Genomic DNA, 27,355 nt, shown 5'->3' on the forward strand with positions numbered 1-27,355 from the left:
ATTATTTATGGGAAAACAAAAGCTGCCTGACCTAAAAAATGTAAGACACAACAAATAATTATATTATAAGTTTACTTACCAGAATCACAGCCTATGTGTTGCCATCGCTCGCAGGCATCGCAAGAAACAGCACGTTGCCTCTGTCCAACTGTCTTTCCACAATGTATACAATTTGCCACTTCTGCCATTGCAGAAACACAAACACAAAACTAACTAACACTAGAAAATTATTGTATCCGACATCAAATAAGCACATATATGTTTGAACACATGGCAGATGCACTGAAACCCACACAACTATATAGCAATCGTATTCCAAGTCACAAATAGTATTGTCCGACACAAACAAAACACATACTTTGGGCTCATTCAGATACCCTCTTTATATATAGTCAGCCCTTATAATTACTTTGCAAACAGCATTGTTGTCTGGTTAAGCGTGTTACCTTATTTATTCTTTAATCACGCCAAACTGTCATACCGTTTGTCTTATTAATCAATCTTTGACCAGACAATGAAAGCATGCCAGCTTAATTAATTTTCGTAAATTCACACGTTTTCAAAACATAACTAACACAAAGACATTCCATTATTCTTTAATTAAACCAAACTATCATACAAAATGTCTCATTAAACAATCTTTGAACAGAAAATGAAAGCATGCCGTCAAAATAAACGTTAAACATTTCACACGTTTTCAAAACAAGACGAACTAAATGGGGCTTATTTTAATAAACACAATCATAAAAAAGCTAATAACAATTTATTACTAAAAGCAATCCGGTATGTAAACAATTATTGAATTACAAAGTTATACAATATGAAATGAAAAAAAAACATCATACAACTACATTTCCTAAAAACAATAATCACGAATATGAATACATTAAACTTAACAAATTTTATATGAACAAAATTTCTATAATACTATATATAAGAAACAAAATTGGGGCGGGTTGTCTTTCGATTGGGGCGAGTTGTCCAACATATTTGGGGCGACTTGTCCAGATTATCGGGGCGACTTGTCCTGGGGCGAGTTGGCTTTGGGGCGAGTTGTCTGGCTCCCAATACAATAACTTATCCATTTACATTTCCTAGTGACAATACATAAATATGATAATGATCATCATAATTAATTCAATAAACTAAATAAAAAAAGGGATGAAGAAATGACAATACAAACCTGTTAAAACTTTTCTTCAGTATTCCAAAAAACAACAACAGGCAGTTCAACCTCCTTTCCAACCAACTTATTGTTGATTTCCACATTGCAGTAAAAAACACATTGTTTTCATCACACAATACTTCATGCTGACAGAATTTCACCATTATAAGTCTTTCACTTCTTTATATTAATGTTGCTGAATTAAATTAAGCTCAATATTCAATTGCTGACACCAGCTTGTTTTTCAAAAGTTGTTGTTTTCTTCCTAGCCAATCAAAAGCCTCATATCTCATTCCACACAGCCTTATCTCTAGGCAAACCCCATCAGTAGCCTTATCTACCCCTAGATAATCAGTACCCTGTTTAGCTCTGAATGCCTGACAGATTGTTATCTGTTTATTGTTAGTGGTGTGAAATAAGGGTGTTTTTAGGTATTGTCTTGTTATTTTGTTGACAGTTTATGTAACACAGGTCATGTTTGGCATTTTATTATTTTATTGCAAATTAAGAAAATGGATATGATGGTATCATATGAAAATATCAAAATCTTGCATAACTTATGTACAAAAATAAATAGATTATTTCCAAACTAATGTTTTCAATACCATAATTATTTAAATATGCAGATTTAACAAGTAAATACTGTTTTAAACAAATATAAACAATCATATAAGATTGTTTAAAAAAAATAAAATTAAGACATAAAACAATCATAAGAATTGTTTATAAACATAAAGAAAAAAAATCAAAGTGAAACACAAACTCTTTCATTTTCATGTACAAAACTAAGCTTGACCATTGTTATAGTTTTTGTCAGTGATACTTGTCGTCCATCTGTACACCTGTGATGTTCTGAAAGAGCCATTTTCATCCAATATTCCCTAAAAATTATGGGGAGCACACAAATGTACAATAGGGACAATAGCAAACAAGCTGTAAAAAAAGCCCCTTTACAATTGACTTGTATTATTTATGGCTATAAACATCAAACAAAGACCCAGTTGAAGAATTATTGTTTCATTGATGAGTTATATTAATAAACAAAAGACCAACTTGTTGAAAAGTGTGTTAAAGTGAGTCTTTAAGCCTCGTTGCAGCTCTCAACTTATTAACAAAAAGACCAATTTAAACTCGCTTAAACCCACTTCTGTTTAAAAAAAGACCAACTTCTGTTGTAAAAGACTCGCTTATAAAACAAAAAGACACACTTAAACACACATAAACCAACTCATAAATAAAAAGGCTCACTTTTGACACACAAAAAACCGACTTCTTACAGAAAAAAACTCGCTTAAACACACATCTTCTTAAAATAACCAACTTTAAACTCAGTTAAGCACAGTTTAGCGCACATAAAACTCACTTTTATTAGCAAAAACCAACTTCCACTAAGAAAAACTCAGAAAAAACACAGTTTTATGTTGGTTTAAGTGTGTTTTGGTATGAAAGTGGGTTATTTTTTGACAAGGGAATATTGGGTCATTTATGCGCAGATAATGGAATACACAGTTGATATTGTCGTCTGCCTACAATATAACAGCCGATGGCAAAAGTCGTATAAAAAATAAGCAAATGAAAAGAAGCGTAACACTCAATAAATTATTTTTAAGCTGATCACTTTACAAATTTCTACCGACTATCGATCTGAATTAAAGGATGATAATTAAATAATTAGTTACATGTCGAAGATGTTGCACCTTTCTGTTCTTGATTGAAATCAAAATGTTATAATTACTTTGTTGTTTTTTTACTCACAAACTATGCTATTGTAAAGTAATATGTCAACCAAATAGTATATTAATTACGTATTTGCAAGGTTACTTGTTTTCATTTTCTGAAGTCAAACGATATGCACATTTTATTTCATGTGCAAAATGCGTACAATTTTTCGGACTGTCGTTTTCAGATAAAGTATTTTTCGTCAATTGTATTATATTTTCGAAGTTATTTATTGAAAAAATAGACTTACGAATAAACGTGCGGTGATACGGACGGTGCAGAAAAATCTTTACCAGAGGCAAAAGACTTGGAGCTTTATTTGATAATTACCTTTCAGTTTGGTATATGTCGGAGTTCAATGTCAGAAAAAAAAATTATTAAAAAAACATAAAATCCCTACCTACCTACCCACCAAAATTTACCTGGGTCGGGTTATGCCAAACAAACAATTTTTTAAGGATGGCCTAGGATAAATAGAATATGAATAGAATATTATGTGAGTCTTGGATAAAGATTAAGTTTACCATGCACGGCTCGTCAAGCCTTGCGCTACCATGGTTCTACTAAGCCTTGCATGATAAACTTGATCTTTATCCCAAACTCACATAATATTCTCTATTTATCTATTTCCTTCTTATTACAATTATTGAAAACTAAACGAAACATTATGGTTTTGTTTTGTTATTATAATAAATTTTTAATTTCATGACATTAAGCACACACAAAAATGTGTCAACAAGACTCTTATATAAAACTATATACCATTCATAAACATATGAGTCGTGTTCTGAGAAAACTGGGCTTAATGCATGTGCGTAAAGTGTCGTCCCAGATTAGCCTTTGCAGTCCGCACAGGCTAATCAGGGACGACACTTTCCGCCTTAACTGGATTTTCGTGTAGAAGAAACTTCTTTTTAACGAAATAAAACATAAAAGCGGAAAGTGCAGTCCGCACAGGCTATTCTGGGACAACACTTTACACACAGGTATTATGCCCACTTTTCTCAGAAAGCGACACATATAGTGTACCGATAACTACATTAACATTCTTGGCAAAAGGGAACCCAAAGATAGCTGTTTGAACAAAAATAGTCTTTCACAGTTCCTGATAACAGAATTCAGCTCCTAATTGTATTCCCTTTCTGTAAATAGTTGCTTTACATATTTGCTTCCTTGAATTAAAATCTTGCAGATTACTAATGGAATTCATAATATTTCATTAAAAAAAATTCAAAGCAATTCACAGATATTAAGAAAATTCACACATTTACAAAGAGCCAAATTATTCTGCCACACTAAACTGTTCAACACCTCTGAATCCAAACTGTTTTGGTCAATAGTACATGGAAATTGACTTGCTTTCTGAAAATAACAACTATCAACTACTGGTAAATTTAGCATAGCGTCAAAGGGGCATATCAAATGCAGGTAATAAAATATGCCATAATATATCAAGTTTTATTACAGAAAATTCATTTTAAAGATTAATGGTAATTACTTTATGTCTATGAAAAGTAATAAAATAATATTTATAATATAATATTTTGTTCACATATTTCCGATGGTATTTTTGGGCAAATATATATAACAGTGAAGTACTTAAAAGTGAACAATTCCACAATGGAGATTTTCAATATAAGGGCCGTGCTCTGTGAAAAAAAGGGGTTTAATGCATGTGCATAAAGTGTTGTCCCAGATTAGCTTGTCAGTCTGCACACGCTTATCAGGGATGACAATTTCCGATTTTATGAGTTTTTCTTGTTCAAAGAAAGTCTATTCTTAACAAAAGTCCAGTTTAAGCGGAAAGTAGCGTCCCTAATAAGCCTGTGTGGACTGCACAGCTAGACTTATCAGGGATGACACTTTACGCACATGCATTAAACCCCCTTTTCACAGAGCGCATACCATATGTTTTTAACTGGCTGCTGATTTAATACAATGATTCTAAGCCTTCTAAGGTAGTACGGTATATGCATGTGCAACTGTCATTGAGAGATGGTGTGAATCATAAGAAAAGTGGTTTAATGAATGACTAATTTCAAATATATTTTGATCTTACTGATTCGTAAAATATATTTTTTATGCAAATACATTCTTGTGAAAACAAGAATATACCATGTACTTAAATGTGTCAGTACATTTTAGTTAAATACTTTCAATATGCCCCTTTGAAAAGAAGTATGAATAATGGTCCATTGGTCATCTTTCTCTTTAGGGCATAAACAAACACAGTATGTTGAATGTTAATAACCAATTATGTGTGCTGAAACCGTAGAAACGCATGAACTTGTACTTCTTCTTATGAAATAGTGGCGTTTAGACCAAATATCCAAGAAAATTGTCAATAATCATACAGTCACTGCTAATTGCCTTCAATTATCATGATATTTTCCGACATTTTACCAAAGTATGATACATTTCTGAAGCTGAACAAAAAAAGGAGCTGTTTGCAGTAAAACCTAAAGGATTTAAGCCAGTTTGAGCCAGTTTCAAAATGTAATGCATTAAAATAAAAAGAAATGGAAAAAAAATATTCGAGAAACATCTTATATCTTATTGTTAACAAGAAACTGTATCCCTTGTCACTAATTTATTGTTGTCCAAGGGAAGAGTTGAAGAATTTGAGATTGCATTTTATACATAAAATAGAGCTAGATCATCCTGCCCACAACAAGTTGAGCATATTTTCAAAAAGAGCTTGTCAAAGACAAAACACATTACTTAGAATATCAATGTTACAGTCATTACTAATTCAACACATCTCATTATTGTGCCTATCTGTGGTAAGTTATTTTTTTAAATGCACACGAAATACGAATTTTGCAGTCCGGTAAAGCTCAGAAAGGACACTATATTATTATAATGCAGGCGCACGTGCATACACTAGTAGAACATTGTGACTGGTATATTGAGCTTTCCTTAAAGGGACCTTTTCAAGTTTTGGTAAATTGACAAAAGTGAGAAAATTTGTTTGAAATTCGCATATTTTTTGTTGTAGTTATGATATTTGCGAGGAAACAGTAATACTGAACAATTACCAATGCTCTAAAATATCATTATATGCATCTTTCCATGATTTAAAAACCTGAAAATTATAAAGCACTTCAAACGTTAAATAATTTTTTAGCTTGGGAGTTATCGTTATATATTTTGCAACACTACAAAGATTGCTTTTATAAAGTTTAAAATACACCACTTATTGTATGAGCAAGGCTGGCTGAGTGGTTGAAGCGATAGACTTTTACTACAAGAGTCAGTGATTTGCCCCCAGTTGAGGATTACTTTTTTTTCTTTCTTTGACTTTATTCTTCTTTTTTTACTGAAGCTAATAAGTTCCAGTGTTTACATTTATGAATTTAAAGCATTTATTGACAAATTTCAATATATGCCAAATTCTGTGAAAAGGTCCAAATTTTATGGGAACGCAACAAAAAGAACAAGGTTGTAAACAAAAGCAATTCCCATTTATATTTGAAGATTTTGGTAAGATAAGGTGAAAAGAGAAGAGAGCTGAACAGACGATTTTTAACATTTTTTTGTATAACCAAAGGCAATAAGTCTGAAGTGACTGGCGCTACTTGGATTATAATTCAAACTTGGCTTCCATTTAATGTAAACAAATATTTGATGAAATTTTGATGAAGATTGAACTGTAAGTGAAAAAGAAGAGAAACAGGGAATTTGGCATTGTTTAATTATTACAAGTGGCAAAACTTCTTATATGCTTAGTTATTTCAACAAATATTTCAAGAAAGTTTGGTGAAGATTCAATCAAAACTGTAAGAGTAAGAATTTAAGAATGATAAATAAAAAATTGTGTGTTAACATAAAGGGAAATAACTAAAAATTGAATTTTACAAACAGTTTTTATTTTAAGTTTAAAATAACTAACTAAACTGTATTAAGATATGATTAATACAAAAAAACATATAGGCTTAGAAAATATTTTGCATACCTTGAAAATCAAATTATAATTTATGTGTAATTTAAAATAATTTCAAACAATTTGAAATGTAAGAAGACTAAGCATAATCTGAAGTATTTATATTACAGAAAGTAAACTATTTTCCAGGAAAACATAGTACATAAAAAGATGTATTTGTGTTCTATTAGAATTTTAACCTTTTTGTCACACAGAACGGAAATGACAAATATCAAGTTGCTATCTTCAATATTGCAAAAGTTATGGGCAATGTTAAAGTTTTCGGACGGACTGACAGACTGACTGACTGACAGACAGGCGGACTGACGGACAGTTCAACTGCTATATGCCACCCTACCGGTGGCATAAAAATATGCCACCCTACTGGTGGCATAAAAATATGCCACCCTACCGGTGGCATAAAAACAACTTGAACTATTTTAAACTCAATTTTAAGATGGACATTAAAAGCAAAAATGAATAAATAAGCTCAAGTTAACACGTTATTACTAATAAAAGATACGTAGAAGACACAGAACTTTTGTTAAATAAAAAAGGGGGTTTAGCAATAACAGACACACAACTTGTCAACACCTTCGTGAAATAAGAAATGGGGGTTTAACAAAATAAGACACGTAGAAGACACAACTTGTCATCACCTTCGTGAAATAAGAAATGGGGGTTTAACAATAACAGACACGTAGAAGACACACAACTTGTCAACACCTTCATGAAATAAGAAATGGTGGTTTAACAATAACAGACCCGTAGAAGACACACAACTTCTCAACACCTTGGTGAAATAAGAAATGGGAGTTAGAAAATTACAGACATGTAGAAGACACATAAATTGCTTGTCAACACCTTAGTGAAATAAGAATTATGGTTCATTAAATCGGCACCATGAAATGGAGACCACATCTTACCTGTCACTAGGGTTCTCTAAGATGGATTCCAGATCAGAGACGGAGCCAGGGTCCTCGGAAACCATCAGCGGCATCCGCTTCCTGTTCAAAACTGGGTCAGACTCCATCTGCATATGACCACTGCCCTGGTAGTTCATTTCTGAATTTATTTTCCCAGTTTCGATACACGTCATTGACTTTGGCCGCCTATTTCTATTGGGGATGTATCTTTGGCGGACCGCCTCTGCTGACTGCCTTCTTGAGACCACAGGTGAATGGTGGCTGTCACAGTTCTGGCAGTCCACGTAAATCCCGCTAGAAACGGTGGAGCAGCCTCCTTCAGTTGTGGAGCTGCTACTACTAATGCTGTCACGATAACCGAGAATGTTACACTGAGTAGAAATGTCACGCTGCCAGGGAAACCTGGCTTCATAACTTTCCCCGACAATGTCGACCTCACAAAGATTCTGCCCTTTGACACCTGAATTTCCATTACCATTGGGAGAAATCCTACCTCCATTCGGAACACTCTTTGAGCGATCATATTGTCTACTGACACGACATATTGTGCTTTCCTCATAATAGCCATTGTCTGCAGCCAAAACGCTCTCCTTAGAAGTCCATATATGGTTTCTGTTCATATCCGTCTGGGCTTTCAGGCTTGTCTGGGATTTCCCGCTGGGCAAGGTCATTGCCGAATGGTACCGCCGCATCATTGTGTCCCGTTTTCTCAGAGATGGAGACCGTGCAGTGACGTTATCATCGAATGTTCCCGCATCACGACCGTCTGCTAAACCATGCTCCTCATCTGCACTGTCACGTGGTGAGTTCGCGTGACCTACATCAGTATGTAACCTTGACCTTTGACCCTGACCTCGGTGTTTCCTAGGAGGTGGGGATGGGCAGCTTTCACTCAGATGACCTTTGTCGGGTGATTCTGAAACACATAATGTGAAGTTGAAACATAACATCACACAAATATTTATTTTTTTAATTTGTTCTGTGAATATAACTATTACGATGATTAACAATAATACAAGATGATGATATTGATTATGATGTTAATAAGTGTAGGATAATAATTTATAAATAGTAAAAACATTAATAAAATTCTAATATTTATGATCAACAATTATTATTATTATTTGTGTTATTATAATTATTTCTATTTTTAATTATTATTATTATCTTTTTTCCTAGTATAATTATAACTCAAAACACCTTACAAAATAGATTTTAGTCACACATGCACACGCAGTATAACACTTGGTCACATTAAATAAGGTTTTTATGTATTAATAAAATCCATTTATCTATGACACAGATCGCATCCGTCAGTGGCAAATTAAGTAACAATAATGAAAATATTGACTCTGAAAATTGGATTAAGCTATAAAACCACTTGTGATTTAGAATGGTCTGTTACCTGTATTTAATTCTATTGTAGAAAATATTGATTGTTCAAGTAGAGCGTCAATTAATGACATTTTAAATAGATTTACTGAAACAATCCGCAGTGTTGCTGATCCGTTATTCTCTCAAACATGTGTTTACAAAACTAATCCTAGTTTCCGTGCAAATAGCGGTGTAAAGAATGCTGATTGGTTTGATCACGAATGCATTAATGCACAACATTTGTACAATGACGCTTTACGTATTTTTAACTCAAGTAAATCAGATATAAACAGAGAACGTTTATGCACAAGTAAGAGGTATTATAAAGACTTAATCCGCAAGAAGAAAGCATGTTGCTATCGGCAAAAAATGTTGGAGATAGAAAATTTAAGACAACACAAACCAAGAGATTTTTGGAAATTTTTCAAATCAAAAAATAATTCCACAAAAAATAAAATATCCTTAGAAGAATTTACAAATTTTTTCGAAAAGCTTAGTAACAATGAGTCTGATTTTTGTAATTATGAAGCAGAAGATTTTTGTTTAAATAATAATTTTAACTTAGAAAATTCTGTATTTCCAGAACTTGACGTACCTATATCTGTCGAAGAAGTTAACAATGCAATAAAACGTTTAAAACGAAATAAATCGTCAGGTATTGATTGTATTTTGAATGAATATTTTCTTGAATGCAGTGATATATTGTCAGCACATTTGTGCGATGTTTTTAACGGTATTCTTGTATCGGGCTTTTTTCCCGATAAATGGACAGAAGGTGTTATAATCCCTTTGCATAAAAAAGGTGCTGTTAATGATGTAAATAACTATAGAGGCATTACTTTAGTTAGTTGCTTTTCAAAATTATTTACTACTATCCTAAACAAACGCATTGAAACGTTTTGCAACGAAAACACTATTATTTCGGATGCTCAGTTCGGATTTAGGAAAGGATATTCAACTGTTGATGCTATTTATATCTTGATGTCGATTGTTCAAAATTATTTAAATGAAAATAAACGTTTGTATGTTATATACGTCGATATGTTAAAATGTTTTGATAGTATATACCGCAATGCATTATGGTTGAAAATGTTTAAGTCTGGTATACAAGGTAAATTGCTTAGAATAGTGAAGGATATGTATGCAAATGTTAAATCGCGTGTTAAATCATGTTCATCTTATTCAGATTATTTTAGTTATGCGGTTGGACTGAGGCAAGGTGAAGTTTTGTCGCCGATTTTGTTTTCTTTATTTGTTGAAGATCTTGAATTGTACCTACAAGACAACATTAATTCTGGTTTGAGTATAGATGATATTACGATGATTTTACTATTATTTGCTGATGACATGGCCATTTTAGGCAAGTCACCTGCTGAAGTCCAGTCACATTTAGATAGATTGTATTTATACTGCAATTCTTGGGGTTTAAATGTAAACACTGCTAAAACAAAAATTATGGTGTTTCGGAAGAGAGGAGGTTTAAAACAAAATGAAAAATGGGCATGCAATGGTAATGATATTGAAGTTGTTGATAACTTTAATTATTTAGGCACAGTACTAAATTATACTGGAAGTTTTAAATCAAACCAAGAACATTTGATTGGTAAAGCCCTTAAAGCCATGAATACATTGTTGATAAAATGTCATGACTTCGATATTAAACCAAAAATATTATGTCAGTTGTTTGACTCCTTTGTGGGTTCCATATTAAATTATTCCGCAGAAGTATGGGGTTTTAACAAGTCAGATGGCATTGAACGCATACATTTAAAATTTTGCAAACGATTACTTCAAGTTAAAATAAATACATGTAATGTTGCTGTTTATGGAGAATTAGGTAGATATCCATTGTATGTAAACAGGTTTGTAAAAATTATAAAATATTGGTTTAAAATTTTAACCAGTGAAAATATTATTATGCAAATTGTTTACAAACAAGCTTTAAACGATTGTAATAAAGGTTTTACAAATTGGGTCTCACATGTAAAAAACATGTTAAATAATTATGGATTTGGTTATGTATTTGAAAATCCAAATGTTGTGCAAATAAATAGTTTTATTAGAGAATTCAAATGTAGACTTGTTGACAATTTTAGACAAGAGTGGTATGGTAAACTGAATAGCAGTCCTGTATTAGATATGTATAAAGTTTTTAAAACCTCTTATGAATATGAAGAATATTTGGACTTACTTCCTAGGCGTCTGCGTTTATTTTTTGTAAGAATAAGAGTCTCTGCACACCCGTTGAGAATTCAAACTGGCAGATATGCCCAACACAATATTCCACGCAATGAACGTTATTGTTTATGTTGTAATGACACTGATTTAGAAGACGAATATCATTTTATATGTATATGCCGATGTTACATCGATTTAAGAAAAAAATATATAAGTAATACATATTATATTAATCCATCTGTGTATAAATTTCACAAATTATTAGTTTCTTGTGATAGATTAGTAATTTCCAATGTATGCAAATATATAAAAGAAGCTCTAGTTGTAAGAAATACAATCCTAAATAATACTGTTGAATAGATTTTACCACCCCTCGTTAGAACTTATGTGTTCTTACCATATATTATGTTTATTTGTATTGATTTTATGTTATATAATGTTATGTTATTATTCGCATTCACGTGACAGAATATGATGTGTATTTTTAGTATTAAGACGATGTACTATTGTATAAGTCTGAATAAACTATGTCTGTCTGTCTGTCTGTCTGTGTCATATTGGCATGTTTTTCACACCATTATATACTCCGTTACTAATTATTCAAGGTTGTGTGATAATCATGTATGCAAAGATAGTGTGATAGACATCAATATAAATTAAATTAAAAAACATAAACTAAAGTTCTAATATTAAGAAAAAATGATAAGCATTTCAAAAGATTATTTTAAGACTTTTATTTAAATTTATATTATAAATAGCTGAGACAGAGATGAGTCTGTACTTAAGTACTAGCTGTCTGCATCATTATTAACACGTACATACAAGGTTAAGACATGGCATTATTATGAGAAAGTTTATGCATGTAATTTTTTGCCATAGCAATATCCAACCAGAAACGTAAATCCAATGGTGGTTTGTATAATTCTTGTTAACACCTCATTTAGTGCAAACATCCCTTTTTTCACAAGTTAGTAGCTTTGATAAGGGAAATGAGCATTTATAAATGTTCAATTCTCATCACCTGCTTCAATAATAATAATCCTTTTTAAAGTAAATGTGAAGAAAAACAAGAACAAAAATAGCAAACAACAACACCAAGCATTGCAAAATAACATGTACCTGACATTTCAAAGATAATGTATTTTTATTATTCTGCTTTGGATAAGGAATGAAAATCAGCAGAAATAATTTAAAAAAAAGGTATCTCTAACATTAAAAAATTACAGGAAACGTGATAAAAAACACGATAAACAGCTACCAAATGTGTCACAACATTGGATTTCCTGATACTCTAAGATACCAATAGACAGATAAGGCACGTGATCTCATTGGATTTTGAAACTGTTTTAAGCAACATGGGTGGGCGTGTTATGAATGAGGTTAAATGCATCTAAAATCAAAGCGTTGAAGGCACTGCTAGAATTTGTTCGCTGTTGTATAATCTTAGACGCAACTCAGTTTTCAAAATTATGTTATAGCTTTTTATATCGCAAGTTTGAAATGCCCACAACCCAATCAAATTTATAAAGAGTGTGTCTTAAAACACAGGTCGAGATGTGTTGTTTTTTTTCAAATCATTGATACAGATAATCAGTGTGCAGAGGCTAATCTTATTTGACATGCATTAAGCCCCGTTTTCCCTGAAAGCAGCCAATATGTACAGATTTCAATGATAAACACTAGACTGGCCAATGTTGTCTTACAAGCTATTATATACACACTATGTACTATACCAGTGAGAACTGGCAGATGCGATGGTTAGAGTAGACGCTTTTAGCATTCTGTTGTTTGCTAAATTTTACCGGAGTTATTCACACAGGCAATCACGGGTTACGGTTCCTAGCGTAGCTAAGGCATACTGATTTGAAAAATTTGGTCTGCATTATTTGTGAGCTAACGCTCACAAATACAAATGAAGTTTTGAAGAATGTCTCTATGAAGTAATATTGTCCTTTTCTGTGCCAGTCCTCTTTTTGGCTATAAAACTAAAATGTATCATGTTCTTAACATTGATTGGTCAGATCTTTTTTAACAAAGAATTATCGTTTCTTAGACTATATACCCACCCCACCAACCAAGAAAAAACACAATACATTTTATAAGAATATAAAACTTCATTCAATTCAGATGAAATATACTTCAAACAAAAATACAAATGTGTTTACTCTTAAAAATGTTCTGAAATGAACAATACAATAAATTCCACCAAGTAGATTTACAGCTTTAAGCAGAAAAAAGAACCATTATATTTAAAAAAAATGTTATCTTGACTAAACCAAACATCCTTTCCATGTAAATCTCAATATTTTAGAACACACACATTCATTTTGAATAGCTTGTTGCTTAAACCCCTAGCCCCTATTTCTTTAAACAATCACATGGCAAACAAAAGTGCCATGATGGCCATGAAGAGCTCATCTGAGTACATCCATTGTGGAAGACTTGACCTTGTGACCTAGTTTTTTGACCCACCTGTCGACTCAGCTTAAAACATGGTCTTAATACTATAAGGAGAAACGTTCTGAAATTGTTACATGAAAATTGAGTCATTAATGTAGCCTCTAGAATGGTCATATGGGTTTTCTTCCACTTGATCAGGTGGGGTAAGTTTTGTACACAGAGCACCCTGATGCTAACTTGGCTTGGATTATTGTCAATATAAACATTATGACCAAGTTTCATCAAGATTGATTGACAAATATAGATTCTTGAATGGTTAAACTTTGAATATTTGTCCATGCCTTGACCTAGTGACCTAGTTTTTCAGCACACATGGCACAAATTCAAACTTGGCTTTGATATAGTCAAGCAAAATATTCTGATCAAGTTTCCTCAACATTGTGTCCTAAATGTGGCTTCTAGAGTGGATACAAGGTATTTCTAATATTTGACCATGTGACCTAATTTTTGAACATACATGACCCAGATTTTAACTAAGCTTAGACTTTGTCAAGATAAACATTTTCAACAAGTGTGTGTCAAGATCGAATCATGAATGCGGCTTCTAAGTGGTAATAAGTTTTTTTGACCTGGTGACCTAGTTTTAGACACTTGTTAAATTTGCAAATGTTGCTCACTTTCCAGACATATCAGCAAGAAAGTGGTAACCGTTTTTTATTTGTATGAATACTGGCTTGTATATTGTGACTTTACTCGCTACTAACTTTCTTAGCGGGATCTCAAAATTAAAGCTTCGCTTAGAAAAAAATACCTTTTTGGGCACAGACGTTGCCATCTTGATCGTCATGTGATAACCCCAGCTGAAATCGTTATCATGCTACTACAGAAAGTCTCAGTTTAAAAAGGGGCATAACTTTTGTAATTGTTAACATAGGATGATAAAAATACAAGCACAACTTCATGTCATAAGCAAATTTGAATCTTGTATGTTAAAAAGTGTAGAAGAATGCTTGCTGATTGTGTCAAAGGCCTGACAGACAAACAGACAGACAGACAGACATACATAGTGCTTCCAGTATACGCCCCATTACTTTGTACCTGAGGAATAACTACTTCATAATCGGGAATTGCAAAGACCTCACAATTTGTACCGGGGGTATAACTACATCATAATCGGGAATTGCCAAGACCTCACAATTTGTACCGGGTGTATAACTACTTCATAATTGGGAATTGCAAAGACCTCACAATTTGTACCGGAGGTATAACTACTTCATAATTGGGAATTGCAAAGACCTCACAATTTGTACCGGGGGTATAACTACTTCAAAATCAGGAATTGCAAAGACCTCACAATTTGTACCGGGGGTATAACTACTTCATAATAGGCAATTGCAAAGACTTCACAATTTGTACTGGGGGTATAACTTCTTCATAATCGGGAATTGCAAAGACCTCACAATTTGTACCGGGGGTATAACTACTTCATAATCGGCAATTGCAAAGACTTCACAATTTGTACTGGGGGTATAACTTCTTCATAATCGGGAATTGCAAAGACCTCACAATTTGTACCGGGGGTATAACTTCTTCATAATCGGGAATTGCAAAGACCTCACTATTTGTACCGGGGATATAACTTCTTCATAATCGGGAATTGCAAAGATCTCACAATTTGTACCGGGGGTATAACTTGTTCATAATCAAGAATCTTAAAGACCTCACTATTTGTACCACTGCCCTGGGGTATAAGTACTTCATAATCGGGAATTGCAAAAACCTCACTATTTGTACCAGATGTATAACTACTTCATAATGGGGAATTGCAAAGACCTCACAATTTGTACCAGATGTATAACTACTTCATAATGGGAAATTAAGACCTCACAAATTGTGCCGGAGGCATAACTACTTCATAATCGGGAATTGCAAAAACCTCACAATTTGTACCGGGGGTATAACTACTTCTGATCAGGAATTTCAAAGACCTCACAATTTGTACGAGATGTATAACTACTTCATAATGGGGAATTAAAGACCTCACAATTTGTACTGGGGGTGTAACTACTTCATAATGGGGTATTAAAGACCTCACAATTTGTACCGGGGGTATAACTACATCATAATCGGGAATTGCCAAGACCTCACAATTTGTACCGGGTGTATAACTACTTCATAATTGGGAATTGCAAAGACCTCACAATTTGTACCGGGGGTATAACTACTTCATAATTGGGAATTGCAAAGACCTCACAATTTGTACCGGGGGTATAACTACTTCAAAATCAGGAATTGCAAAGACCTCACAATTTGTACCGGGGGTATAACTACTTCATAATAGGCAATTGCAAAGACTTCACAATTTGTACTGGGGGTATAACTTCTTCATAATCGGGAATCGCAAAGACCTCACAATTTGTACCGGGGGTATAACTACTTCATAATCGGCAATTGCAAAGACTTCACAATTTGTACTGGGGGTATAACTTCTTCATAATCGGGAATTGCAAAGACCTCACAATTTGTACCGGGGGTATAACTTCTTCATAATCGGGAATTGCAAAGACCTCACTATTTGTACCGGGGATATAACTTCTTCATAATCGGGAATTGCAAAGATCTCACAATTTGTACCGGGGGTATAACTTGTTCATAATCAAGAATCTTAAAGACCTCACTATTTGTACCACTGCCCTGGGGTATAAGTACTTCATAATCGGGAATTGCAAAAACCTCACTATTTGTACCAGATGTATAACTACTTCATAATGGGGAATTGCAAAGACCTCACAATTTGTACCAGATGTATAACTACTTCATAATGGGAAATTAAAGACCTCACAAATTGTGCCGGAGGCATAACTACTTCATAATCGGGAATTGCAAAGACCTCACAATTTGTACTGGGGGTATAACTACTTCTGATCAGGAATTTCAAAGACCTCACAATTTGTACGAGATGTATAACTACTTCATAATGGGGAATTAAAGACCTCACAATTTGTACTGGGGGTGTAACTACTTCATAATGGGGTATTAAAGACCTCACAATTTGTACCGGGGGTTAACTACTTTGTAATCAGGAATTGCAAAGACCTCACAATTTGTACTGGGGGTATAACAACTTCATAATTGGGAATTGCAAAGACCTCACAATTTGTACCGGGTTATAACTATATATATACTTCATAATCGGAATTGCAAAGACCTCACAATTTGTATCGGGGGACGGGTATAACTACTCCATAATCGGGAATAGGAAAGACCTCACAATTTGTACCGGGGGTATTACTACTTCATAATCGGATATGCAAAGACCTCACAATTTGTATCGGGGGACGGGTATAACTACTTCATAATCGGGCATTGCAAAGACCTCACAATTTGTACCAGGGGTATAACTATTTCATAATCAAGAATGGCAAGGACCTCACAATTGAAAATGTCCGCTCTTTTGGCTTAGAATGCGACAGTTGCCATAGTGCAAAACACTCAACTACACTACATGACACATATTTTAAAGTGATATTATGCGCATCTAACAGTATATGCTATGTTTATAGGTGTCTATTGCAACTGTTGTTTATTTTTGGTGTTTTCACTTCATATACACTTATATTTGTTAATGCAGCATCAACATACTAAAATAATATCCCCGAAAGAAAAAAAAAATTGCATTTGAATATCAACCGTACTTTTGTTTTGACAACTGACGCCAGAAATGATTCGATGAACAATGTGAATCTAAATTTAGTTTTAGTACAGATTCATTCATACGACACAAAGACACAATTTTGTTTTACATATCATTTTAATTTCCTCAAAATTAACATGTCTCCTGCCCCCTGTGGTTTCTCGGAATGCATGAGATTAATAGTAAATATGGTGCACTAAGTACAGGTGATCCACTAGGCCACTTTATGTCCAGGCAAAGTGTCTGTTGATTGACCTGATAGTTATGTAATAACTGAAACGCTGAATGGGGAAAAAAACAAACAACTAGCATTCCAATAAACAAATGCAAGTTTTAACACCAATTCTCCCCCTCCGTTTAATTAACCCTTTACCCCTTAGATATGTATTTTGACGAATGTATAGTTACTTATAAAGTTAAATTTAATTAAAGACTTTTCTTACTATTTTCAAGTTTTAAAGGCTTCATTTCCAACCCTTAGATACTGATGAGCAGCAAACAGCATAAAACCTGAACAGACCTGTCAGTTTTAATTCAACAATTTGAACATTTGTAAAGGACCAGTACATAATGCATAAGACCATGGAACATCAAGGCTCTTATGCAGCTTTGCAGTTTACGAAAACAGTTGTTTTGGTAATTTGTACTATATGATGATGATGATGATGATGATGATAATGGTGTTGGTGGTGTTGGTGGTGGTGATGATGATGATGATGATGGTGGCGGCGGCGGTGGCGACGATGATGATTTTTCGAAGTTTTCACTACATACATAAAAGTTATTCAGAGGACAAGAACAATTGACCTTAGGGACACAAGTAAAAAATGGTTTCAAAGTAGTTTGTACAATTCTAAACTCTTCTTCTGTTGTTTTAAACTTCCTCAAAAGTATAAATCAGTCTCAATCTGAAAATAATTTGCCACTTACATGAAACCAGGGGCTGCTATTTGGATTGAAAACTAGAGCTTTGTCACAGACTGGACGAACACCCCCACATGCCGCATTGACACATAATATTTTGCATGTCGTCTTCACAAAAAACAGCGGACACCATGCTCAATTTTTAAAACTTACTAAGTGACCCCTTGACCTAGTTTTTGACCCAGAAAGGCCCATGTTCTAACTTGGCCTTAAGATCATCTTCATAAAACTTCTGACCAAGTTTGGTGAAGATCGGATGTAAACTACTTGAATTAGAGAGCCGACACCATGCTGAATGTAAAAAAACGCACTAAGTGACCCCATGACCTAGTTTTAGGCCCGGAATGGCCCATGTTCAAACTTGTCCTAGAGATCATTTAGATAAAACTTGTGACTAAGTTTGGTGAGGATTGGATGAAAACTACTTGAATTAGAGAGCGGACAACATGGTGAGGTTTAAAATTCACTAAGAGACCCCGTGGCCTAGTTTTTGACCCGGCATGACCCATATTCAAACTTGACCTAGACATCATCTAGATACAACTTCTGACCAACTTTGGTGAAGATTGGATGAAAACTACTTGAATTAGAGAGCGGACAACATTGTGATGTTTAAAACGCCCTTAGTGATCCCGTGACCTTGTTTTTGACCTGGCATGACCCATATTCAAACTTGCTCTAGACATTATCAAGATACAACTTCTGACCAATTTTGGTGAAGATTGGATAAAATCTACTTGAATTAGAGAGCAGACAACATGGTGAGGTTTAAAACACACTAAGTGACCCCGTGACCTAGTTTTTGACCCAGCATGGCCCATGTTCGAACTTGACCTACACATCATCTAGTTACAACTTCTGACCAAGTGTGGTGAAGATCGGATTTAAACTACTTGAAATAGAGAGCGGGCACCATGCTCAATTTGTTAAATGTACTAAGTGACCCTGTGACCTAGTTTTTGACCCGGCAAGGCCCATGTTCTAACCTGGCCTTAAGATCATCTAGATACAACTTCTGACCAAGTTTGGTGAAGATCGGATGAAAACTACTTGAATTAGAAAGCAGACAACATGCTGAATGTTTAAAACGCACTAAGTGACCCTATGACCTAGTTTTTGACCTGGCAAGGCCCATGTTCAAAATTGGCCTTAAGATCATCTAGATACAACTTCTGACCAAGTTTGGTGAAGATCGGATGAAAACTACTTGAATTAGAGAGCAGACAACATTGTGATGTTTAAACCGCCCTAAGTGACCCCGTGACCTTGTTTTTGACCCGGCATGACCCATATTCATACTTGCTCTAGACATTATCAAGATACAACTTCTGACCAATTTTGGTGAAGATTGGATAAAAACTACTTGAATTAGAGAGCGGACAACATGGTGAGGTTTAAAACACACTAAGTGACCCCGTGACCTAGTTTTTGACCCGGCATGGCCCATGTTCGAACTTGACCTACACATCATCTAGTTACAACTTTTGACCTAGTGTGGTGAAGATCGGATTTAAACTACTTGAAATAGAGAGCTGACACATTGCTCAATGTGTAAAATGTACTAAGTGACCCTGTGACCTAGTTTTTGACCCAGAAAGGCCCATGTTCGAACTTGGCCTAGACATCATCTAGGTACAACTTCTGACCAAGTTTGGTGAAGATCGGATGAAAACTACTTGAATTAGAGAGCGGACAACATGCTGAATGTTTAAAACGCACTAAGTGACCCTGTGACCTAGTTTTTGACCCGGCAAGGCCCATGTTCGAACTTGGCCTTAAGATCATCTAGATACAACTTCTGACCAAGTTTGGTGAAGAATGGATGAAAACTACTTGAAATAGAGAGCGAACAACATGCTGAATGTTTAAAACGCACTAAGTGACCCCGTGACGTAGTTTTTGACCCGACAAGGCCCATGGTCGAACTTGGCCTAGACATCATGAAGATACAACTTCTGACCAAGTTTGGTGAAGATCAGATGAAAACTACTCGAAATAGAGACCGGACACTTAATACGGACCGACTAACAGACCGACAGACAAGCTCACTCCTTTATACCCCCCTAAACTTCTAACATTTGTAGAGCAATAGGGGCTGTTTTATGTAAAAATATGTCACTAACATATCTATTAATAATACATTAAAAATCTCTGTTCGTTGCAGTAAAATTTTCAAAATTTGCAGTCTATACATCTAAGTTTTTCCTTATATGGGGCCAATTTTGAACCTTGGGACATGATTTGAACAAACTTGAATCAGGACCACCATCCAATATTACATACAAAAAACTGAAACTCTGGACCTTGTGGGATTTTTTATTTTCAAAGTATACAAATCACGGAAAAAAGAAACCCCCAGGGGTTTTTTAGAGGAACACCATACTATGTGACATGAAAGATACCAAACATCTTGGCCTTACAGAGATTTTTTACGCACACATATAAAGAAAACAAGTAACCTCCTGAGCATAGCCCATTTATACTCCGACGGCATGATTGAAAAAATTTGGTAGTGGATCACCATGAATGGTAAATGAGACTTTAAAGGGGCCTTTTCACGTTTGGGAAAATTGACGAAATTGAAAAATTGTTTCAGATTCGCAAATTTTCGTTTAAGTTATTGTATTTGTGAGGAAACAGTAATACTGAACATTTACCATGCTCTAAAATAGCCATTATATGCATCTTTTGATGATTTAAAAGCCCAAAAATGATAAAGTGTTGCAACGCAAAACGATTTAATAATTTGGAGAGTTCTGTTGTTGTCGTTATATTGTGTGAAACTACCAGGATTACTTATATAAAGTATAAAATACATCTGGTATTGTATTCGGAAGAATGATTGAGTGGTCTAAGTGGTAGACTTTTTACTCCAGGACTCGGGGGGTCAGTGGTTCAAGCCCTGCTGAGGGTTACCTTTTTTTATTTTATTTTATTCTTGATTTTTTACTGGAGCTTTTTGTATCCAATGTTTTTACATTTATCAATAAAAAGCATTTAATGACAAACTTTAAAACATGCCAAAATCTGTGAAAAGGCCCCCTTAAAAGTTTGTATGACGTACATGAAAAAACGAGCGAATTCGTTGAATTGATATCCCCCACCACTATACTTCTGGACACAAATGTTTTCTGGACAAATGGACAACGCCAATGTGCATCATCCTCTTATCCATATATATATACTCCTACCAAGTTTCAATGAAATCGTTCAAAGCACTTCCAAGATATGGCTCCGGACACACACAAAAAACATTTTTTCAAGATACAAAGGGCCATTTATACTCCGTTATTATCAGATGGTGTACAATGCCATTTGGCTTGCATCATCCTCTTATCCATATATATACTCATACCAAGTTTCAATGAAATCCGCCAAAGCACTTTCAAGATATGGCTCCGGACACAAAAGTGCCAGACGGACGGACGGAAAGACGGACGGACAACGCCAAAACAATATCCCTCCGCCTATGATGGGGGATAATAAGTGAACCCAAGGGCAAGGCTAATTTTGATCCCACAGACACGAATTGAAAAAAGTTTCCATTCCAGGACCATTATACATAATGTAACATGCCAAATGCTAAACCACTGGGCATTGAAAATTCAGAAGAAAAAATAATTTAAAGAAAAACTTTAGAAGGATCAGTCCTGTGAATTTTCGTGAAAATCTGTTGTTTGAAGCAACTTTTAGACGAATCCCATGGCGACATATGCCAGACAGCAACCTTGCATTTTGTGCCCAGGTGAGCTTATAAAGATTTAGATACTGATGTTTCGAAACAAAAAATTCAAAACTTCCATAACCAAGACTGGTGAAAGAAATTGACTGCATGTAAAAAGATCATTTCCTTCAAATACAAATCCCATGTTTGCCATTTGCATGATTTAATGTGTCATCTGTTCCAGAAATGTCTTGTAAGGATCAGGAATGTGTCATCCCAGGAGGCCATTTGAATGTCTGGTGTTTGTTTACCTAAATGTATAATATATATCTGCATCACAAACATGATATAGCCAGCAACATGCAAACCAAAGATGCTGAATTAAGAAGACGTCAGCAGTTTGCGTTTATTTGTGTTAGCTGCATGTTTTTTTATTGGCGTTGTTTTTTAAAGCTTGTATTAATTTATTAAATGAGGGATTATAATTGCTCACATGTTTGATTTCTTTGTAAGAAAACAGGGCTTTGAACTAGTGGCCCCAATTTCAATAGGGGTCATATACTGTCCAAGGCCATTATGTACATGTGAAGTATCAAGCCAATCAGTCTGCTTGTTTACAAGTTATTGATTGTAAACGATTTTCACACTTATTGTGACCGTGACCTTGACCTTTGACCTAGTGAGTGACACAATTTTAAAAGGGGTCATCTACTGTCAAAGGCCATTGGGCATGGGAAGTATCAAGCAAATCGGTAAATTGGTTGGCAAGTTATTGATCAGAAACGATTTTCACACTAATTGAGACAGTGATCTTGACATTTGACCTTATGACACCAATTAAAATATAGGGCTCATCTACTGTGCAAGGCCAAAGCAGATGTGAAGTATCAAGCCAATCAGTAATTTCAAAGACAAGTAATTGATCAGAAACAATAAGACACTTCTTGGGACAGTGACCTTGACCTAGTGACTTCAATTTCAAAAGGGGTCATTGACTGTCCAAGGCCAATGCATACTGTGAAACCATTATATATCGTCAGGCATTAATTTTCGTATATTTTGTCAGTCCACCTATTGACGATTTCAAGATCCTAACGAACAATTATGTCCCATATTTGAACAAATTAGGACTGAATTACCAAAGGCATGAGGCACTAAAATCCAACATTATCCACGCATATATACTCCGTCTGTTACGTAATCAAGATAAATCTGGTTTTGACATAAAAGGGTGTAGATTACACAGTGTGCTAAACTGACACGTGACATTGCTCCAAAACGCGAAAGCAGTACAGCTGTATCGACTGCATTGACTTTGTTTAGGTAGAATAGTAATAATAAGCGCTAATTGTTAACAACTTTATTACCCATTGTGTGTATTGTGTTTTCAGTGTTGTTGCAGAAGATTTCACAGCCTCCACGCACCGGATTGGATCCGGATGAAAGACAATTAACACAATTAAAAGATGGTGATGTATATACTTACCGTATACGTTCTCCGCATTGATTACAAATAAATACAGAACATTTTGATTTGTGTTTGGTTGTTTGCGTTTAACTACAATACAGGTGTAAAAATAGCTTGTGCTTCGTTTTATGGGCTATCGATCTCTTTAATCATTGACATCTTTTACAAGATTTACAATACATGTTTCTAATAATTGTTACTTGTAGCAATTGAACACGTTACAGGTAAAGAGAAATTTGCAATCATGACGATTAGTTCCATACAAACGTAGGGAAATTGTTTTCAAAAATTCACTTTAATTTTTGCGCGATTTCCAGGAAATCCCCGTAAAGCACGTGTTTTGAATGACTGAGTATGGCGAAATAAAACATTGCTTTGTATCCTATTGCATTCAATCTAATTTAAACTCACTCGTCCATTGGTTGTTACAATTAAATCTGAACTTTGCCCTATGAAACCGCTGTCCCATAATGCACTGTTAATTTTACACTTCCGAAAATTATTGTTTTTAAAGTGATCAAATATTTACGATGCAAAACTCTTGAGACTTTATTGAAAACTGACATAACAGTTTGCTAACACTAATATTAACCAATAATCTTTGCACCTTTTCTAATTTGCGCCAATAAAGGTAAGATTGTTATTAGTTTGGCCATAATAATAAATGAATAGGACCAACTGGCGACTGGCTTCACTGTTTCAAACCCAGGTTTCAAACACTCGTTAACGGTTATTCGGTCCCACTAATCCGCTTATCATAATAATGATACACTAATGGGGGGCAAATTACTGATCACCTGATAACAAAAGACTAGTATATTGACATGTGACAAACAGGCCCCACCTCCTGCAAGTGATTCTCAAGTGTCCTCTCTCTTTCCCCACTACGATTTTTCGCAACCGCGATATATTTCGGACAAACAAATCGGATATTGACTGAAGCATTTTTGTTTCAAAGTCAGGAATTGGCGAATTTAAGTGCTGACGAAAACGTCATTTTTATAAAAATGACGAATTTTCGTGCTGGCGAAAATAAATGATTTCACAGTATGTGAAGTTTCAAGCCAATTGGTCAATCGGATGACGAGTTATTTATCAAAAACAATTTTCACACTTATTGAGACAGTGACCTTGACCTTTGACCTAGAGACCTTAATTTTAATAGGGGTCATCTAATGTCCAAGGCCCATGCACATGTAAAGTACCAAGCCAATCAGTCAATTCGTTGACGAGTTATTGATCGGAAAAGATTTTCACACTTATTTTGACAGTGACCTTGACGTTTCACCTAGTGACCCAAATTTCAATAGGGGTCATCTGCTTTTCAGGGCCAATGCACATGTGAAGTATCAAGCCAATCAGTCAATTTGTTGACAAGTTATTGATCAGAAACGATTTCAAAATTAGTGTGACAGTGATCTTGACCTTTGACCTAGTGACCCCAAGTTCAATAGGGGTCATCTACTGTCTAAGGCCAATGCACATGTGAAGTATCAAGCCAATCAGTCAATTTGTTTACGAGTTATTGATCGGAAATGATTTTCAAACTAAGTGTGACAGTGACCTTGACCTTTGACCTAGTGACCCCAATTTCAATAGGGGTGATCTACTGTCCAAGGCAAGTGCACATGTGAAGTATCAAGCCAATAGGTCAATATGTTGACGAGTTATTGATCTGAAACGTACTGGTCTACGGAAAGACTGACATCCAGCAAAACAATATGCTTCCAAAGGAGGCATAATAAATGTATGAAACATTCATTACATTTATGACCATTTTACCAAAAAACATGTAAGCAGCTCTCTAACAAATTGTTATCACGATATTACAAATATGCTGTTAACTAAGAGTGTCACTCTATAAACAGGCAAACCAAACACAACCTCCATTACATATGGGCTGTACTCTATAAAAAGGGGGTTAAATGCGTGTGCGTAAGGTGTTGTCCCAGAGTAACCTGCACAGTCTGCACAGGCTGATCCGGGACAACACTTTCCAATTTTATGATATTGTTCTTTTTAAAAGAGTCTCTTCTTAGCAAAAATCCAGTTTAGGCAGAATGTGTCGTCCCTGATTAGCCTGTGTGGACTGCACAGGCTAATCTGGGGCGACACTTTAGGTTCATGCATGAAACCCCCTTTTTCCACAAAGCAAGGCTCAAATTTATTATATTATTTCATTCACTTATATAAATTACATGGGCATTTTCACAATATTTATAACAAATTTTAGAATTTTTCCACACTTTAGTTGTCGATTTTGCAGCATTTCAAGAAAACCATGGGGGAATTTGTTCTGCATCACTTTTCATGGAAAATAAATCAAGCTTGTGCTTTCAATGAACTTTTTTGACTATGCTTAATTCATAATCCCCCCAAAAAATTTGAACGAACTAAAAATAATCTTAACCATTTATTTTTTATTTAACAAAGGTAAATATTTTAACAACTGCTAGGCAAATTTTGTGTTACTAAATTCATCTATCAATAGTTAACATTCTCTAAAAATAAACATTTTATTTGAAAAATATCTTATTTTTTCAACATGTATAAAGATTTCTATAGCGACTCAGAATATTGAACCAAAACTGTGACTGCAGAAAAAGGACACATTAAATCACATCATGTGACAGGCTTTCATATTGCCTGTAAGATGGATCGTTCCTCTGAGGCCAGAGAGAGTCTTGTGTTTTTGTAGTAAACAATTATTGCCAGCGAAGTGGACAATTATTTCAGACGCAGCGTAAGGGCAGACATTTTTAAGTCCAGTGTCCACAGATTATATTGTGACATGGTCATAATAAAGTTGCTTTTCTTGTATACCATTGTTAAGATTTTTTATTTAATTATCAATAAATAACTGGTAATTTAGCATTTGCCAAGTATTTAAAAAGTAAATTTCCTTGTAACATTGATTAAGTTCAATGGCTTTGCAGACTTCATAAACCTAACATTCAACATGTTTTTTTTAAACATATGTTATTAAATAAATAAAGTTTAGTATGAATAAAGCAAACAATTGTGTTAAACAAAAAGTAAATGATCCTAGATTTGGGAAAACAGGGTTTAAGGCACGTGCAAAAAGTGGCATCCCAGATTAGCCTGTGCAGTTTACAAAGGCTAGTCATGAATGACACTTTCTGCTTGAATAGTTTTTTGTGTGTAAAGTTAGTCTCATCTTAACAAAAAAACTAGTCTGCGTGGAAAGTGTTGTCCCTGATAAGTATGTGCAGACTGCACAGACTAAAAGATAAGCCTGTGCAGACTGCACAGGCTAATATGGGACAATACTTTACTTACATGCATTAAGCCATTTCTTCCCAGATCTCTGCTCATACGAATGTCGCCTTCATGAAGGCTGCTGTTGCTTTGTTGTGCAAGGTGAAAGAGCTCCGCTATTGAAAGCATCTGACAGCTTTGTACAGACTAATTGAGACTGCCTTGATCCTGATGACCGGCACATAATTAACTGGTAAATAATTAGGTGAAGATATGATACTGATTAGCACTTAATTTTCAAGGAAATAAGCAACACATATCCAAGATTGAGTTTGTGGAAAAATGGTATTTATAATTATAATTGGCCTGTCAAATGTATGTTAACATATTGAGATCTATACAGGTTGTCACAGTAGTGAGGATCCCATGCCCCCACCCCCCTTTCCCTTAACAATTTATAAAAGTTATAACTTGAACAAGAGATTTGTCACAGACAAACAGCAGTTCTCCTAACCTAAGAAAAATAAATATCGCTACTACATGTTTCATCATTTACATCATCACCATAGTTTTTTTTTTCACCAGAATTCTATAGTTGTTCATCTGATATCAAAAGAATAATCATAAAATAGAAAATAATAATTTAATCATCATTATTTCTAGTATGTTTATTTGTAATAATAATAATAATCATCATATTTT

At 34.6% G+C, this 27,355-nt stretch overlaps 1 protein-coding gene across 6 annotated transcripts in view; it reads right to left on the reverse strand.

The window, feature by feature from the left end:
- Nucleotides 1-27,355, reverse strand: part of LOC127880500 (pleckstrin homology domain-containing family G member 7-like) — a 335,878-nt gene that overhangs the window by 156,705 nt on the left and 151,818 nt on the right. For all 6 annotated transcript variants that reach the window (XM_052427798.1, XM_052427796.1, XM_052427801.1 and 3 more), the window contains one exon: nucleotides 7,733-8,648. In XM_052427798.1, coding sequence (XP_052283758.1) covers nucleotides 7,733-8,648 — 916 coding nt within the window. The remainder of the gene's footprint in view (nucleotides 1-7,732; nucleotides 8,649-27,355) is intronic.

This window comes from Dreissena polymorpha, chromosome 5 (assembly GCF_020536995.1).
Source record: "Dreissena polymorpha isolate Duluth1 chromosome 5, UMN_Dpol_1.0, whole genome shotgun sequence".
Taxonomy (NCBI): Eukaryota; Metazoa; Mollusca; class Bivalvia; order Myida; family Dreissenidae; genus Dreissena; species Dreissena polymorpha.